General features: G+C 33.7%; 2 protein-coding genes across 2 annotated transcripts in view; one reads left to right on the top strand and one right to left on the bottom strand.

The window, feature by feature from the left end:
- Positions 1 to 4,659, top strand: part of LOC141332271 (ADAMTS-like protein 3) — a 15,425-nt gene extending 10,766 nt beyond the window's left edge. The window contains exon 4 of the mRNA XM_073837397.1: positions 290 to 4,659. Coding sequence (XP_073693498.1) covers positions 290 to 408 — 119 coding nt within the window. The 3' untranslated portion in view covers positions 409 to 4,659. The remainder of the gene's footprint in view (positions 1 to 289) is intronic.
- Positions 4,660 to 8,168: 3,509 nt separating this feature from the next.
- saxo2 (stabilizer of axonemal microtubules 2) lies at positions 8,169 to 14,141 on the bottom strand. The gene is made up of 4 exons (XM_073837647.1): positions 14,104 to 14,141; positions 11,805 to 11,984; positions 11,498 to 11,700; positions 8,169 to 9,359 (listed from the first exon to the last, which is right to left on the bottom strand). Exons 1-4 carry the CDS (start codon positions 14,139 to 14,141, stop codon positions 8,389 to 8,391), a joined length of 1,392 nt encoding a protein of 463 aa, XP_073693748.1. The 3' UTR covers positions 8,169 to 8,388.
- Positions 14,142 to 15,938: the final 1,797 nt, after the last annotated feature.

A 15,938-nucleotide genomic window follows, 5' to 3' on the forward strand; every position in this document is an offset into this window, starting at 1 on the left:
TATATATTATATATTTTATCCTAGTGAAAAATATTACTATTAATTTAATTTAATTTAATTATTTTAATAATTGTTGTTGTTTATCTTTTCATTTTTAAACTAGTTAATTCATTCATAGTTAATTCAGTTCACTGTTTTCAAAAACACATTTAAAATGTTATTTTTACTACTTTCATCTATTTAAATTTAAATTTTTTATTTGTTTGCCAATTAATGTGTGTGTTGTCCTTTTGAGAAGTATGATTTCTAAACTTTTTGAATAAGCTTTATTTTGTGTGTATTTCTATAGGCGAGTGTAAGGACAGAACCCACTACTGTCCCGTGGTGAAACGGCTCAAGCTTTGCCCCGTGGATCTGTACCGGCAACGCTGCTGCCAGACCTGCTCACAGGACACCAGCGCCACCTAGTGACCACCAGCGGCACAAGAGCCCAAACCAACAGACGCCCTTCTTGGTCACCGCACTGATTGTCTCTCGTGATACAGAATATTGGTAAATCGTGCAAACAAAAAGGACACCTGGAGTGTAAGGACTAAAAGATATCTGGACTACGCTTCACTGGATGCTTTCCCACAATCATCTAAATTCCAAAGAGAAAAATCACTTGATGAGATTTGAAACTTCTCTCTTCACCAGCTTTCTCTGCAGATCTTGTTTTATCTTGCCCTGAAAGTGATATTATATGTCTATTAATTTAAGATTTTTACTTGTGGATATGAGAGGACAAATCTTATCGGACCATTCACCTAATGTGAAGGAAATATAAAAGCCTCTTGGGTGTACATGATGTACTGATATCAGTAGTGCACAGCTTGAAGTATTAAGAGAGTCATTATCAATTTTTTACCCTTTTTTTTTTTTTTACCCTGGAGTCAACATTTTACTTTTTTAATCTGATTACATCAGAGTCAAAATGATATTCAACAAGAAAAATGTAGGGTGGGGCTTTGTTTTATTTATTAGGACTTGATTGGCTCGTGAGTGGAGTCAGGTGGTCAGAGAGGGAGGAGTTAGAGGAGTAAGACAGATTTGTGATGTCAGCCGAAAGGGAAATCATTTTAGAGGAAATCAAGTTTTATGGAAGCTAATTTCCACCACAAATGTCACCCTGGACCACAAAACCAGTCATAAGGTTAAATTTTACACAACTGAGATGTATACACCATATGAATACTCAATATATACGCTTTCTATTGATATATGGTTTGTTAGGATAGGACAATATTTGGTCTAGATACATCTATTTTTTAGAAATCTGGAATCTGATGGTGCAAAAAAATCAAAATGCTGAGAAAATCACCTTTAAAGTTGTCCAAATTAAGTTCTTAACACTGCATATTACTAATCAAAAATTACATTTTGATATATTTATAGTAGGAATTTTACAAAAAATCTTCATGGAACATGATCTTTACTTCATTTCCTAATGATTTTTGGCATAAAAGAAAAATCAGTAATTTTGACCCATACAATGTATTTTTTGGCTGTTGCTACAAATATACCCCAGCGACTTAAGACTGGTTTTGTGGTCCAGGGTCACAAATGAGAAAATTAAAATGGTAACTGACCCTTCACAAAGATGACAAGCCATGCCGCCCTTACGCTACACATCACGTTCCTACACAGGGAAAAATACATTGCGAAGCAAAGAGGAAACTGACAGAAACTGACAGACAAGACAGAGCAGGTTACTTTAAGTATAAAACAAAGTGCCAACTTTAAAATTTAGTAATTCTTTAAAGAAATCCAGACATTAAATACAGTCATCTCTTTCTCTTTACTACTACTAATAGCACAAAATAATCATGAATGAACATTAGAAGGTATCTTGTTTCAACCAAGGAAAGACGTCAATACACACCATTTTCAAGTTCAAGTCCTCTGATGTTAATCTACTCTCCTGTCTGGTTTGTTTTTCGAACAAAATGGCAGATTCTGCATTGTGATTGGTCAGATCGCCTGTCAATCAAACTCCAGACAAAGGGTCAGTATTTGTTGATCTCAATTCTGAGTTTATATCTTACAATTCAGACTTATTTCTTGCAATTCTGAGGGAAAGCTTGAAGAATTGCGAAATATAAACTAGTAGTTCTGATAAGAAATGTCTAAAATGTGAAATATCAATAAATAATAAGAATTATGTCTCGCAATTGTGGAAAAAAGTCCAAATTGTGTCCATATCTCAAATTTCAGACTTTTCTTCTCAAAATAGTTATAAACATGCAATAAAACTTTTTTTCATAGAATTGCAAGTTTATATCTTGTAATTGCGAATGAGTTTGATTTACAGGCGATTGATGACCAATCATAGCGCTGAATCTGCCAATTTGTGTCCGATAAACAAACTAGACAGGAGAGTGGATTAACGTTGGTGGACTTGACCTTGAAAAATTGTGTATTGGCACATTTCTGTGGTTGAAACATAATATATTCTGTTGTTCGTTCATGTTTATTTCATACTATAACTAGTAAAGAGGAAGAGATGATTGGTTCATGTCCCACTTAAACTGAGGCACTACAACAAACTGTTATGACACATTGAAGAGCCACAAAACAGTATTTAGGGGTTCAAGCGTGTATAGCTGATACCCCATTGTAATTGGGTTTCTGGCCAAGGATCAGCTGTCTCCACATAAAATTGATTGTGAAGACCAAACGTAAGTCATAGAGACTTGAAACTTGGAGGGATGGTAGTACTCACACCACAACGTCACCAAGGCTCGCTCAAACCAGTGCAGAAAGATTCTCTGGAGAGTGAATATCAATAATTTATAATAAGTTGACTTTTCGACTTACCATCGCAAAGGGATGCCAAAACGTTTAAAAGGGGGAGGGTGATAACTCCCGAACGAAATGAGATATTTTCGTCAAACTCAGAACACTTATGTAAGAGCTCAATCTGAGGTCACAGGAGAAAAATCGCATCGCTTGGCCACTTGGTGGCGCTATAAGAGGGAAAAACACATAAAAATGGCTATACACGCAACCATTTGTCCTATCAACAAGTGTCTATAAGGATATTTGCGTATCTCCAAAAAAAAAAAAAAAAACATGGTCGATGAAGTTTGTGCACCTATTAGACAAGGTTAACGAAGGCTGATTGGAACAAAATTTTTGACTCATGTCCCCAAAGGTCTTTGGTGGTTTTTCGCACATACATGCAATATTTGTATCATACGATAGAACTCCTCATTCCAACTTCAACTTTGCCTCTAGAACCACTGCTGTCAATCAAATCATTTGATTGAGAAGATGCAAAAAAAAAAACAGCTTTTGCCAAATAGTCTTAGGTTTTTCGCTCAATCTAGAAAAAACACTGCAGTACAATTCCCTGGATTCTGTAGGTCAATAAAAAAAATAATAATAAAAATACCCTTTTGGGAAGCTGTAACAGGGTTGTTAAAAAAGGGGGGCTGTCCAAATTTGCATATAAAGCCTAAAGAAAAACTCAAAACTTCACAAAACCTGCTGAGCACATGAGACGTGATTCTAAACAAGCATGCAAGGTTTTAAGGAGATCAGACCAGAGCTGGCACTATCACAGTCATAAATGTTAAAAACATAATGTTTTTATGGTATATACCTGGATTCGCCAAAAAAATGCCTATTTAAATTCTTTATTTAGGTAGTTACAGGCTAAATAATGTCTTTTTTCATATGTGCTTAAATGCCTTAAAGTGCTTGAACCCTGGTAATTGCTGCTTGCAGCTATATTTATAATTTGAATTTATTTAAAAAAGACAAAATTTGAAAGCTAAGATTTTTTTTTTTTTTTTACCTAAAGTAACCTGCTTTGTCTCGTCTGTCAACGTGTTGTCAGTTTCCTCTTTGTTCCGCAATGCAAGAACTGGACGTTTATATCTTGCAATTCTGAGTTTGATTCTTGCAGAATTACAAAATAAGTCAGAATTGTGAGGTATAAATTCAGAATGGAGAGAAAAGGCCGAATTGTGAGATAAAAAGTCACAATTATCTACAAATAAGCTTCCATAATTGTATTATATTTTGATAAACATTACGAAGACATATATTTCTTAATTTGGATTAAGAGCATTAGCTTGTTTTAGGAAAGTAAAAAGGGTCCATTTTGTTTTCATCTTGACTTTAATATTAACCAATGAGTTTTTAATGTGGACGTGGAATGTATGACAGAAATCCCGTTGACTGATTGAAATGGCACGTGCCATAAAAGTCGCATTTCTCCAGCCGTCTTTTAGATGTATGTTTTGTGTTCAACCAATGTGCTGCATTGTAAAATATGTCTTGTATATAATGTGTTTTTAAGTGCAATATTGTACATTGAGTGTAGAAAGTCTGGATTTTATTTTCTTACTTGGTTTAGTTTGTCTTTATAATCATATTTAAGATTAAACACAACACAGGCCTATGTACTTATAGCACTTGAAGTGAGTTATCCATATCGCTAATATAATGGTTTCCTACTGGCCTTTATGCATGCATTTTTAGTACATCAACAAATGTTGTACATAAGCCACTCATCCAATTTATCCATGAATTTAATCCATTGCATTTTATTACTACAGTATGTGGAAAAAGCGCCGCTACATGACTTGGTTAAGGAAGCGACAGTTTTGGTTCTCATCAATATAGCAAACAGTCTATGTGATACAAATACAATAAACACAGTTTTACCAATCAGTTTATATATCTTCATAATTATTGATCTTTTTTATTCTATATTGTGGTTAAAACCAGTGTTGGGAGTAACGCATTACAAATGTAATATATTACAGTAGTTTATTACTTTTTGCTGTAACGCGGTAATAGGACGCATTACTGATTCAATTTGGGTAATAATATTACTCGTTACAATCTCAGTAACGCAAGTTACATCAACATATTTTAACTCAAAATTAATTTGTGAATTAAAAAAAGTCCACGAGTAAAATATTTTGTCTTCCTGATGCTGGAATTCGATGTTTGAGAGATGACTGCAGAGACTCTATATTTGTGAGATGGACCAACTCCTGTTATGGAGAAATACCACGAGTAACTCTTGGAAACAGCTGGACTGCTGCCACTAAACTAACGAAGAGAGCTGCGGAGTCGGAGAAGAGAAAAAAATGACGGACGAGTGCAGACAAGCAACAAAAAATAAGCTAAAAATTACAAAATCAGTTTTCATTAAATCATAGTCTGTATATAAAATGAATGAATACGTGAAATATATCTGACATAAATATCCCAATTAACAGATTTTCAAAACGAAAGGAAAAGACTGAGTGACATATGCTGCTGAGTTTGGTTCATTTTTGTGTGAAGCGGCGCTCTACGAAAGTTCACGGAAAGGAAACCGAGATGACAGAAATAAAAGTAAACACACTGCAGTTTTAAATGATCTGTATGACCTAAAATGACAGAGTTTTTCTGCTATTCGATTGCACCGGCGTCTCACGCACACACAGCATTGCAAAAGTTGCAGTCTGTTAATTATAAGAATAAAATACAGTCAGTCAAATATAGAAACAGGTAAAATTAAATAGTGCATGCTGTGTAGTACAATCCGTGCAGTTCAACCTGAACTCGGACCAAACACATATTCGAGGAGGATTTTTTGCATAAGCGCGTTAAGTACAAATCCTGGTTTACATAATAGTTTAGCATTCAAATACATCACGAATATGGACACATTTAATTGGATTGATGCCGAATGAGAGAGGTAGGCTGCGTCAGAACAATGTCGTTTGCTTTTAGTTTCGCTTTTACCCTCATTCATTTTGGCTTGTTTAGCAACTTATATTCTTCTGTTTTGTTCTGAAAACCATTTAAAATAGCCTATAGGCTATTTATTGTGTTTAATGATTGTATGTTTTTATAATTTTATGCTAGCTATTCTAAACTTAATGTATAACGAGCAGCTATAAACTTTGGCATTTTATAATCTGTGGATATTTTGATGAAAGTAACTCAAAAGTAACTTAAAAGTAGTGTAACGCATTACAATTTAGAGACAGTAATATTTTAATGTAACTAATTACTTTTAAAAGACACTAACTAGTAATATATAATGTATTACATTTAGGAAGTAACTTGCACAACACTGGTTAAACCAAATATTTATTGTGTAATGCATGTTTTATGTGCTGTTGTTCAGAAGCCTGCATTTATTTGATCAAAAATACAGTAAAAACTAAAATTAAAAAATATATTTTTAGAATTTAAAACAGCTATTTTCTATTTGAGTATATTTTAAAATTGTATTTATTCCTGTGATTTTAAAGCTGAACCTTTAGCATAATTTCTCCAGTTTTCATTGTCACATTATCCTTTAGAAATCATTCTAATATGCTGATTTGATGCTTAAGAAACATTTCTGATAATCAATGTTGAAAAAAGTTATGCTGCTTCATATTTTTGTGGAAACCGTGATACTTTAAAAAATATACATTCTTCAAATAACCAGCGTTTATTTGAAATAGACATTTTGTAACATTACAAATGTCTATGCTGTCACTTTTAAAGGGTTTTTGGTAAATAACCTTCTAAATTAATTTTAAAATTTTTACTGCAAACTTTCACATGGTAGTGTAGAAGTGATTTTGAAATTTGGTATTGTCAGAAACTGATTTATATGACATATTACACTACACATGATACTACTTTCACTGCATATTATATATGCTACCTGATCTCATGACGAAAACGTACCTAAGGGAACTTTTTCGCAAGACACGAAATGTGTACCAATAAGTACATATCACTGCAGTCTCTAACAAAAATGAATACTAGAGGTGGTAAAACAGTGAGCACTTGTAATCATTTTCGTACACAGTTATTACAGCTCCATGTGTTTTGCTTTCCAGACGTAACAAGCTTGCTCGGTAGCTCAGCCAGCACAGAATTGGATTTAGGATGCAGAATCCTTGGGTACAAATCCTGCCAAAAACATGACGCACAATGAAAAAGATGAGAGATCAAAAAACAAGCTAAAACGACATGCTTGCGATTGTGTTTTTACGTCACATTCACGTAAAGTAGAGTTATAGCACCACTCAATGGACATTTCAATTCAGAACTGCAGTTCTGATGCATACAAAACCAACATCACATAAAACGTACCGTATGTACATTTATCTGTTCCAATCCAGGAAAAAAGCCGAACACTCTTTTAATGGCACTCAGTGGAGATTTCGCATCAACATACATGGCGGTACGTTTTTTGTACAGCGAAAAAGTTCCCACAGGTACGTTTTCATCATGAGATCAGGTTGTTTATATCCTTTGTAACTATACTGCAGTTTCATCCTATTGAAAATTAAAGGGGTCCTATTATGCTCTTTTACAAAGTATTTTGTTTTGGGGTTGCACTAGAACATGCTCTCATGCTTGGTGGTTTGAAAAATGCATTAATTTTCACATAATTTACATTATTACAATAGCTTTCTCCCAAGGCTGGCACAAATCGGTCGATTAGTTCCGGGTTTGATGAAGGCCTGCCTTCCGAAAAAACAAAATGTGTTGTGATTGGTTAGCAGTCCCACTGCGTTACAACTGGTGAACAGCTTAAGCCTGGAATAGACTACGTGATTTTTGAGTTGAGGCTAGTTGCTGAAAGTCAAAGCAAGTCCAAGCAAAGCAAGTCCAAGATTCCATAGGAAATCGCGTGGTGTATGATGGTCACAGACTCCGATTTTTACATTCAGACTTTGATTCCATCCAGTCGGAGGATATCAAACGTTGATATTTTCAGCCGATTTTAGAACGCATATTATTTTCATTTGTTAAGCGTCTCCTAGCAACAAGGTGCACGTTTCCGCATGAGTTGGTTGTGACTGGAACGACTTCAAAGTCTGGTAGTGTATGATCCTCAGTCCTGTAGTGTATGATGGCCAGTTTTCCTTTGCCACTGTTTGCAAAGTCGGTAAGTGTATGATGCCTAGTGTTTTAAAAAGTCGTGTAGTGTATTCCAGGTTTTAGGCGAATCCCTCACCTCATCTCTGCTGACCCGCCAATGATTCGAATTTCCGTAGGCGGGATTTACTTGAATGATATTCCAATGGACCGCGTTGTGACATCATACCATCCGTAAATCAAACACTGTAGTCCAAAGGAGCCGTTCGTTGTAGTTCTTGAAAAGGAATTTTTTAAGAACTAAATATCTCCATTTGGAGTGGAGATTTGTAACTTTGTAGATGTTTTTGCCCAAACATACACACCACACTGACTAAAATTCAAAAAGTGAAAAAGCATAATAGGACCCCTTTAAAAACTAGCTAAAATTGCAAACTATTCATAATCATTGTTTTCTATAAGAGTCAAACCACAAACCTTTTAATCGTAATTCATTACGATTCCCCATAGGATTACAATAATGTAGAGAGATCGTATTGTATGCTAGCTTCCTTTTATAGAAACAACCTGACTTTCTTAAGCGGTCAAGAGCATTTCCTTTGGCGTCTCAATCTTGTCAACGGATGCCATCTTGCGGAAAAAGCGGTGGCCTCGATCGTCGTAATTATCGAACACAAACCCTGGCGGAATCTCGAAACTGGCCGGACACATGCTGATCTTCTTTGGTGTGAACTCGGTGCGGTACATGGTCTCGTTCTGTAGAGGAGCGTCGGTCCGCAGTGGTGCATTCTGGGGCTTGAAGCTGAAACTAGGCTGAGGTTCATGCTGAATGAAATGAGCCCTGAAAGTGGTCAGATCTTCCATTTTCCCACTGGCTCGCTGCATTTCCTCTTGTTTCCGGATTATGCTTTGACGTTGAGCCACCCACGGCTGGAAGTCGTCTCTCATGGTGGTGTTGCCCAGAAAGGGCTTACTGGACTTACTGGGGAGTAAGAAAGGTTTGGCGGAAACAAAAGGCTGGATTTGGTGCTTGATGTAGTCGGTGTGCGAGGTGGTAGTCAAGTCCATGTGCTCCGTTGGACTCATGTACTCCACTGTCTTCTGCACCTGCGGGGGGGATACGGGCCATGGCTGGAAACGGTCACGGAATTCAGTGCTGCCCTGGAAGGGTTTGTTGGAGGCTGCTTTGAGCGTCTCAGGCTTGCAGCTTTTGGGCAGCTGACTTGGCAAGCCTTGATAATCTTGTCGATGGGTGGTGAGGTCTTGGAAGGGTTGGCTGCTGGGTTTGTATTCTACTGGTGGTTTGACGTACCGGGCTTCTAGAGCATGTGGAACATATGAGAGCTTGTTGCTGGTCATGCTTTCGAAAGGAGCATCGGATAGCTTGGCTATGTTAGGGGGCTTGTAGCTCTCACGTGGCACAAAGCCTCGGTTGACGAAATCGTCCTGGAATGTGGTGGCATTCCCAAACTTTGTAGCAGGGGGTTGATATGGTGTGTCAGGCTTGGTCAGTTCCCGTCTGCTGATCTCCCACTGACGAAAATCCTCTTTAAAAACATCATAAAACACGTTTACAAACAAACAAAGGCATTTAGGCCGTGTTCACACTTGCCGTCTTTTTTGACAAGAAAAAGTTGACTAGGGCGTTCTTTAGTTAAAAAAAAAAAAAAGCTGGCAGCGTTCTGTTACAAAAAGCAGCCGAGTGCGTCTTCTGTTGCTTTAACAACAACTGCAACAGTAGCGTAGTGCTGTGTGGTGAAGAAATGTTGAGAAAGAGCCTCTTTGTGATGTATATTATGATAGAGTTGTTTACTCATATCATACAACTCCTTGTGCTCCGAAACTAGTACGATAAGTTTATCTACCGGCAACTTCTCCATTTTTTCTTGTTGTTTTTGTTGTTATGGAAACGATAGGTCCCGCTACTCGCTTGTCATTGGTCAGCTGTCAAAAAAGCGCTTGACGTAGGGCGTTTTCTTCAAAAAAGTTCAACTTTTTTCAACTTAAAAAGACGCTCTGAGCTGCAAAAAAAGACGCCGGCGGTGGCGTTTAAAAAAAGCGCTAGGGCTTTTTTGAAAAGACGGTTTACTCCATAGGATTAGAATGTAAAACAGACGCTGGCAGTTTGAAAAAGGACGGCAAGTGTGAACACGGCCTTACTGTGATAACTTCTTTTTATGTATAAATTTGAGTTTTAAACAAGCTTTTGTGTAGTGTACTGAAAATATTGTTGGATTTTATGATACGCTACTATTCATACTGTAAGTTTAGGGTCGTAAGGATCACCAAAGCTGAATTTATTTGATCAAAAATACAGTAATATTGTGAAGATTTTTAAATAGCTGTTGTCTTTTTGAACATACGTTAAAATTGTATTTATTTTAATGATGCAAACCAATTTTCAGCATCATTAATCTAGATTTCAGTGTCACATGATCCTACAGAAATCGGTTTAATATGCAGATTTGCTGCTTAGGAAATATTTATTATTATTATTATGAAAACAGTGCTACTCATAAAGCATCACATGAGCTGATGTCGGGAAAGTTACTCTAAAAAAGTAATTAAATACTAGTCACTAATTACTCATCTGTGCTCATTACTCTCTCTAAAAAGTATTGCATTATTTATGACTAATTTTTACTTTGTAAATCCCATATCAACCGAAACTGCTTTTAATTCTTTTGAAAATAATTTTGAAAATTGAAAATGTTTTTTTTATTATTATTATTATTATTATTATTATTATTATTATTATTATTATTATTATTATTATGTTAAAAAAGCGGAGTAGAATTTCTTTGTAGAATAGAAAGTTCAGAAGAACATCATTTATCTGAGATAGAAATCTTTTGTAACATTATAAATGTCTTTTATATACTTTTGATTAATGTAAAGCATCCTTGCTGAATAAAATTCATTTCTATAATTACTTTCCCAAAAATAATGAATGGTATAGTGTATAATGTTACAAAAGCTTTTTATTTCAGATAAATGCTGATCTTTGGATCTTTCTATTAATCAAAGTATCCTGAAAAAAGTACTCAACTGTTTTAAATAATAATAATAATAATAAAAATGTTTCTTGAGCAGCAAATCAGCATATTGAAATGATTTCTGAAGTGACACTGAAGACTGGAGTAATGATGCTGAAAATGTAGCTTTGATCCCAGAAATAAATTACAATTTAAAATATATTCAAATAGAAACAGTTATTGTAAATACTAAAACTATTTCAAAATTGTACTGTTTTTGCTGTATTTTGGATCAAATAAATGCAGGCTTGGTGAGCAGAAGAGACTTCTTAAAAAACATTAAAAATCTTACTGTTCAAAAACTTTTGACTGGTAGTGGACATTGTTCAATTTTAATGTTAAATCCACTATTGTTTTATATATATGTTCTATTTAGTATTTAATGCAATTGCATCAGAAGTAACTGTACTCAAATTACAGAAAGGAAATCCCTTACTTTACGTTTTTTTTTTTTTTTTTTTTTTTTGAATTTCTCTGTTATTTATTTAAGATGAATGATACTTTAACTGTATGATTTAGTGTGAGGGGGTGGGATTAAAAAAGTGTAAACTTCTTCCCACTACTTTACGTTTTTAAAGGAAAAGTAATTCAATTACATTCATTAATTATATAGTAATGCATTGGACCTAACTGACCTAGATAGCCATTACCTTTATAGGTGGGTATGGTGTCCAGTTTTGCATTCGTGGCATAAACTCTCTCTTTAGGACGGTAAGGAACAAACGGTTGCACTTCATATGGATTGTAGTCTTGTTTATAGGTTGTTCCTAAGTAGATCTCTCCAGGCGTGGGCTTGTACTCAGCCTGTGGCTTCTCAGGGCGACGAGTGACTTCATATGGGATATAGTCCGTCCTGAGAATACAAACAGTTGTTTTAAATTCTTAGTGAGTAAATGAATTGTATAAAACCATGTACATTATTTGACTAAAGATTACCCATGAATTCCTCAAATGTACCTGAAGGTGGTTGTTCCGTCCATCGTGTCCTGATGAGCTTTGTATTGCAATTGGGGCTTGAGGCTCTTGGGACGTGTGTGCCCTTTATAGGCAGGATACTTCTCTGTGTACTCTGACAACACGTTAGTCTGACTGCCTTTCTTGTAAAGCGCCGTGGGCTGGTGTGTGCAACGATGGCGGCTGAAGATAATAGAGAAGCATTAAAAAATAAATACATAAAAGATACTTTTGAAAAGACATAAAGTCTTTCACCAAGAGATTCTTCTTAGTACTCTTAGTACTTTTACTGAACATGTTTGTGTAGTCCAGGGCAACAGCTATACAACAAACTTTGTCACTAACTACAGTAAAGCCTCTATCCTACACACACAAATACAAACTTGTTTCTTCATATTATTTTCTTTGCACTGCATTTGCTTCAAACTGCAAAATTAAACTGACTATTGATATTTTCCCTAGTTTCCCTATTCCTTGTTTTCCTATTATATTACAATATAATATGAATTATTCCCTATTAATTTCCCTATTACAATAAAATGGAAAATAACTAAATATTTTTTATTAATTATTGTAAAATTATTTATTTATTTCCAAAGCATTATTAAACTGTAGTAAAATAAATAAAATATTCAATTATTTGCATTTTTCTGATTTGTTATCCAAATTTGTTTCAAATTTGTCATAAGTAATTATTTTCCTATAATATTACAATATAATATAAATTATTCCCTATTAATTTCCCTATTAATATAAAATGGAAAATAGCATAAAATATTTTTATTAATTATTTTAAAATGCATTATTATAATTTATTTGTTTTACATTTCCTAACCATTATTAAAATGTATTAAAATAAATGAACAATTTTTAACTATTCACACTATTCTGTCCGTCAAGATTTGTTTTCTTTATTTGTTCCATTGCTTGATATTCCTTCTACCATTCACCTATTATTTTTCCTATGATATTATAATGTAATATTAATTATTTCCTATTAATTTGCCTATTAATATAAAAATAACTTAAAATATTTTTATTAATTATTTTAAAATGCATTATTATAATTTATTTGTTTTAAATTTCCTAACCATTATTTACATTTATTCAAATAAATGAACAATTTTTAACTATTCACACTATTCTGTCCGTCAAGATTTGTTTTCCGAATTTGTTCCATTGCTTGATATTCCTTCTACCATTAACCTATTAATTATTTCCTATTATATTGTAATATAATATTAATTATTCCCTATTAATTTCCCTATTAATATAGAATGGAAAATAGCTAATTATTTTTGCATTAATTATTGTACAATTAATTATTGTTATTTGTTTATTTGTTTTTAATTTCCAAAACTTTATTAAAATGTATTAAAATAAATAAAATATTAAATTATTTGCACTTTTCTGTCCATGAAGATTTGTTTTCTGAATTTGTTCCATTGTTTGATACTCCTTCTACCATTAACCTATTAATTATTTCCTATTAATTTCCCTGTTAATATCAAATGGAAAATAACATAAAATATTTTTTTTATGAATTATTTAAAATGCATTATTGTAGTTTATTTATTTGTTTCTTATTTCCAAAATTATTAATAAAATTTATGAAAACAAATTAACAATTTTAAACTTCACGCTTTTCTGTCTGTCAATATTTGTTTTCCGAATTTGCTCAGTTGCTTGATATTCCTTCTACCTTTAACCTATTAATTATTTCCTATTATATTATAATTTATGAATTATTCCCTATTCATTTCCCTAATAATATAAAATGGAAAATAACATAAAATATTTTTTATTAATTATTTAAAAATGCATTATTGTAATTTATTTGTTTTCATTTCCAAACCATTATTAAACTATATTAAAATAAATAAAATATTAAATTATTAGCATTTTTCTGTCCGTCAAGATTTGTTTTCCGAATTTGTTCCATTGCTTGATATTCCTTCTAATATTTACCTATTAATTATTTTCCTGTTATAATATAATATAATAATAATTACTCCCTATTTATTTCCCTATTAATATAAATGGAAAATAACGAAATATTTTAGTTACTATTTTAAAATGAATTATTGTTATTTGTTTGTTCCTTTTAATATCTAAACCATTATTAAAATGCATTAAAATAAACAATATATAAAACTATTCGCACTTTTCTGTCCGTCAAGATTTGTTTATCGAATTTGTTCCATTGCTTCATATTCTTTTACCCATCAATTATTCAAAACACCTTCTCGGGCTTCAAAAAAACTACTACAGAACGAAGAAACACATTAAAAAATACTCTTACCCACAGCTGCACATCTCACAGATACAGAGCCGTGTCATTTTCCTCGGTTTATCGAGGAAAACTGTGAATTTTCCTCACTTGCTCACTGCTTCACTGGCTTTGTCGTGAACTAAAAGCGTCCTGTTTCCCGGCAACCTGCTGTTTGCAGCGTCCTGGTGACGACGCAGCGTAACGTATTACGTATGACGAGTGCGACGGTCACGACGCACATTTGAGCTTCCTGGACTGGAGGAGACATGTGAGTATCTGTTGTCATTTCTTATGGTGATGGTATTCAATATAATATCAGTTTATGAATATCAGTTTTATTTCTGCTGAGGTTACGATATTATATATGTTTGCCACGAATGTTGTTGAGCAGAATGTCGTTTATCAGTCTGTCAGTCTTAGTTGAATGGATGTTGTTTTGAAAACTTGTGTCAAATGAGTGTCTGAATGAGTAAATCTTCCGAAATCTTTCGTTTCTCAACAAAACACATTCAGGTGTGTTTTGAAAAAACGACATTTAAAACCTGATCGACTTTAAATTCATATTTAGTGTTTAAGAAAGGATTTGGTCACACTTGAAAACTGCGTTACATAGCAAAATGAAATAAAAACATCGCAAGTGCACACAAAACATTGCACAAAAGGAAGGTTTAAAATGATAAAGTATTTGACATACTGTTAAAAATGCTCTTAGCTAATTTCTAACCATTAATGGTTGAGTTTATGTCTAAACCACCGGTGGCCTCTTTTCCCCCTTTACCATAATTCTGCATGACAGTCCTTTTTGTTATTATGTTCTATGGGGAAAAATAAAATAATATCTGTTCTTATTGTGCTACAATAGCTTGAATGGCATTTATTTGCAGATGCCACTTGTTTTGGTATAATGCAGTGACACTCATACATTTGTAAGCAACTTAAGTCCCCAAATGCTTTTTGGAATAAGTTTACATACACCTTGCAGAATCTGCAAAATGTATTTTTTTTTTTACCAAAACAAGAGTGATCATACAAAATGCATGTTATTTTTTATTTAGTACTGACCTAAATCAGATATTTCACATAAAAGACGTTTGCATATAGTCCACAAGAGAAAAAAATAGTTGAATTAATAAAAATGAACCCGTTCATAAGTTTACATACACTTGATTCTTAATACTGTGTTGTTACCTGAATGATCCACAGATGTGTTTTTTCTTTTTGTTTAGTGATAGTTGTTCAAACAAGTCCCTTGTTAGTCCTGAACAGTTAAACTGCCTGCTGTTCTTCAGAAAAATCTTTCAGGTGCCACAATTTTTTTTTTTTTTTTTAATATTAAATTTTTTGTGTATTTGAACCCTTTCCAACAATGACTGTATGATTTTGAGATCCATCTTTTCACACTGAGGACAACTGAGGGACTCATATGCAACTATTTCAGAAGGTTCAAACACTCACTGATGCTCCAGAAGGAAACACGATGCATTAAGAAACTTTTTGAATTTGAAGATCAGGGTAAATTTAACTTATTTTGTCCTCTGAGAACCTTGTGTCTTCTATAGCTTCTAAAGGGCAGTACTAAATAATAAAAAAATGTTTTATTTAGGCAAGAAAAATGTACACATCTTCATCTTTTATCAAAGTTTTCACCCCCCCCCCCCCCCCCAAGCTCTTAATGCACTGTTTTTCCTTCTGAAGCATCAGTGAGCGTTTGAACCTTCTGTAATAGTTGCATATGAGTCTCTCAGTTGTCCTCAGTGTGAAAAGATGGATCTCAAAATCATTCACTCATTGTTGGAAAGGGTTCAAATACACAAAAATGCTGAAAAACCAAAGAATTTTTGGGACCTGAGGCATTTTTCTGAAGA

This window comes from Garra rufa, chromosome 3 (assembly GCF_049309525.1).
Source record: "Garra rufa chromosome 3, GarRuf1.0, whole genome shotgun sequence".
Lineage (NCBI taxonomy): Eukaryota > Metazoa > Chordata > Actinopteri > Cypriniformes > Cyprinidae > Garra > Garra rufa.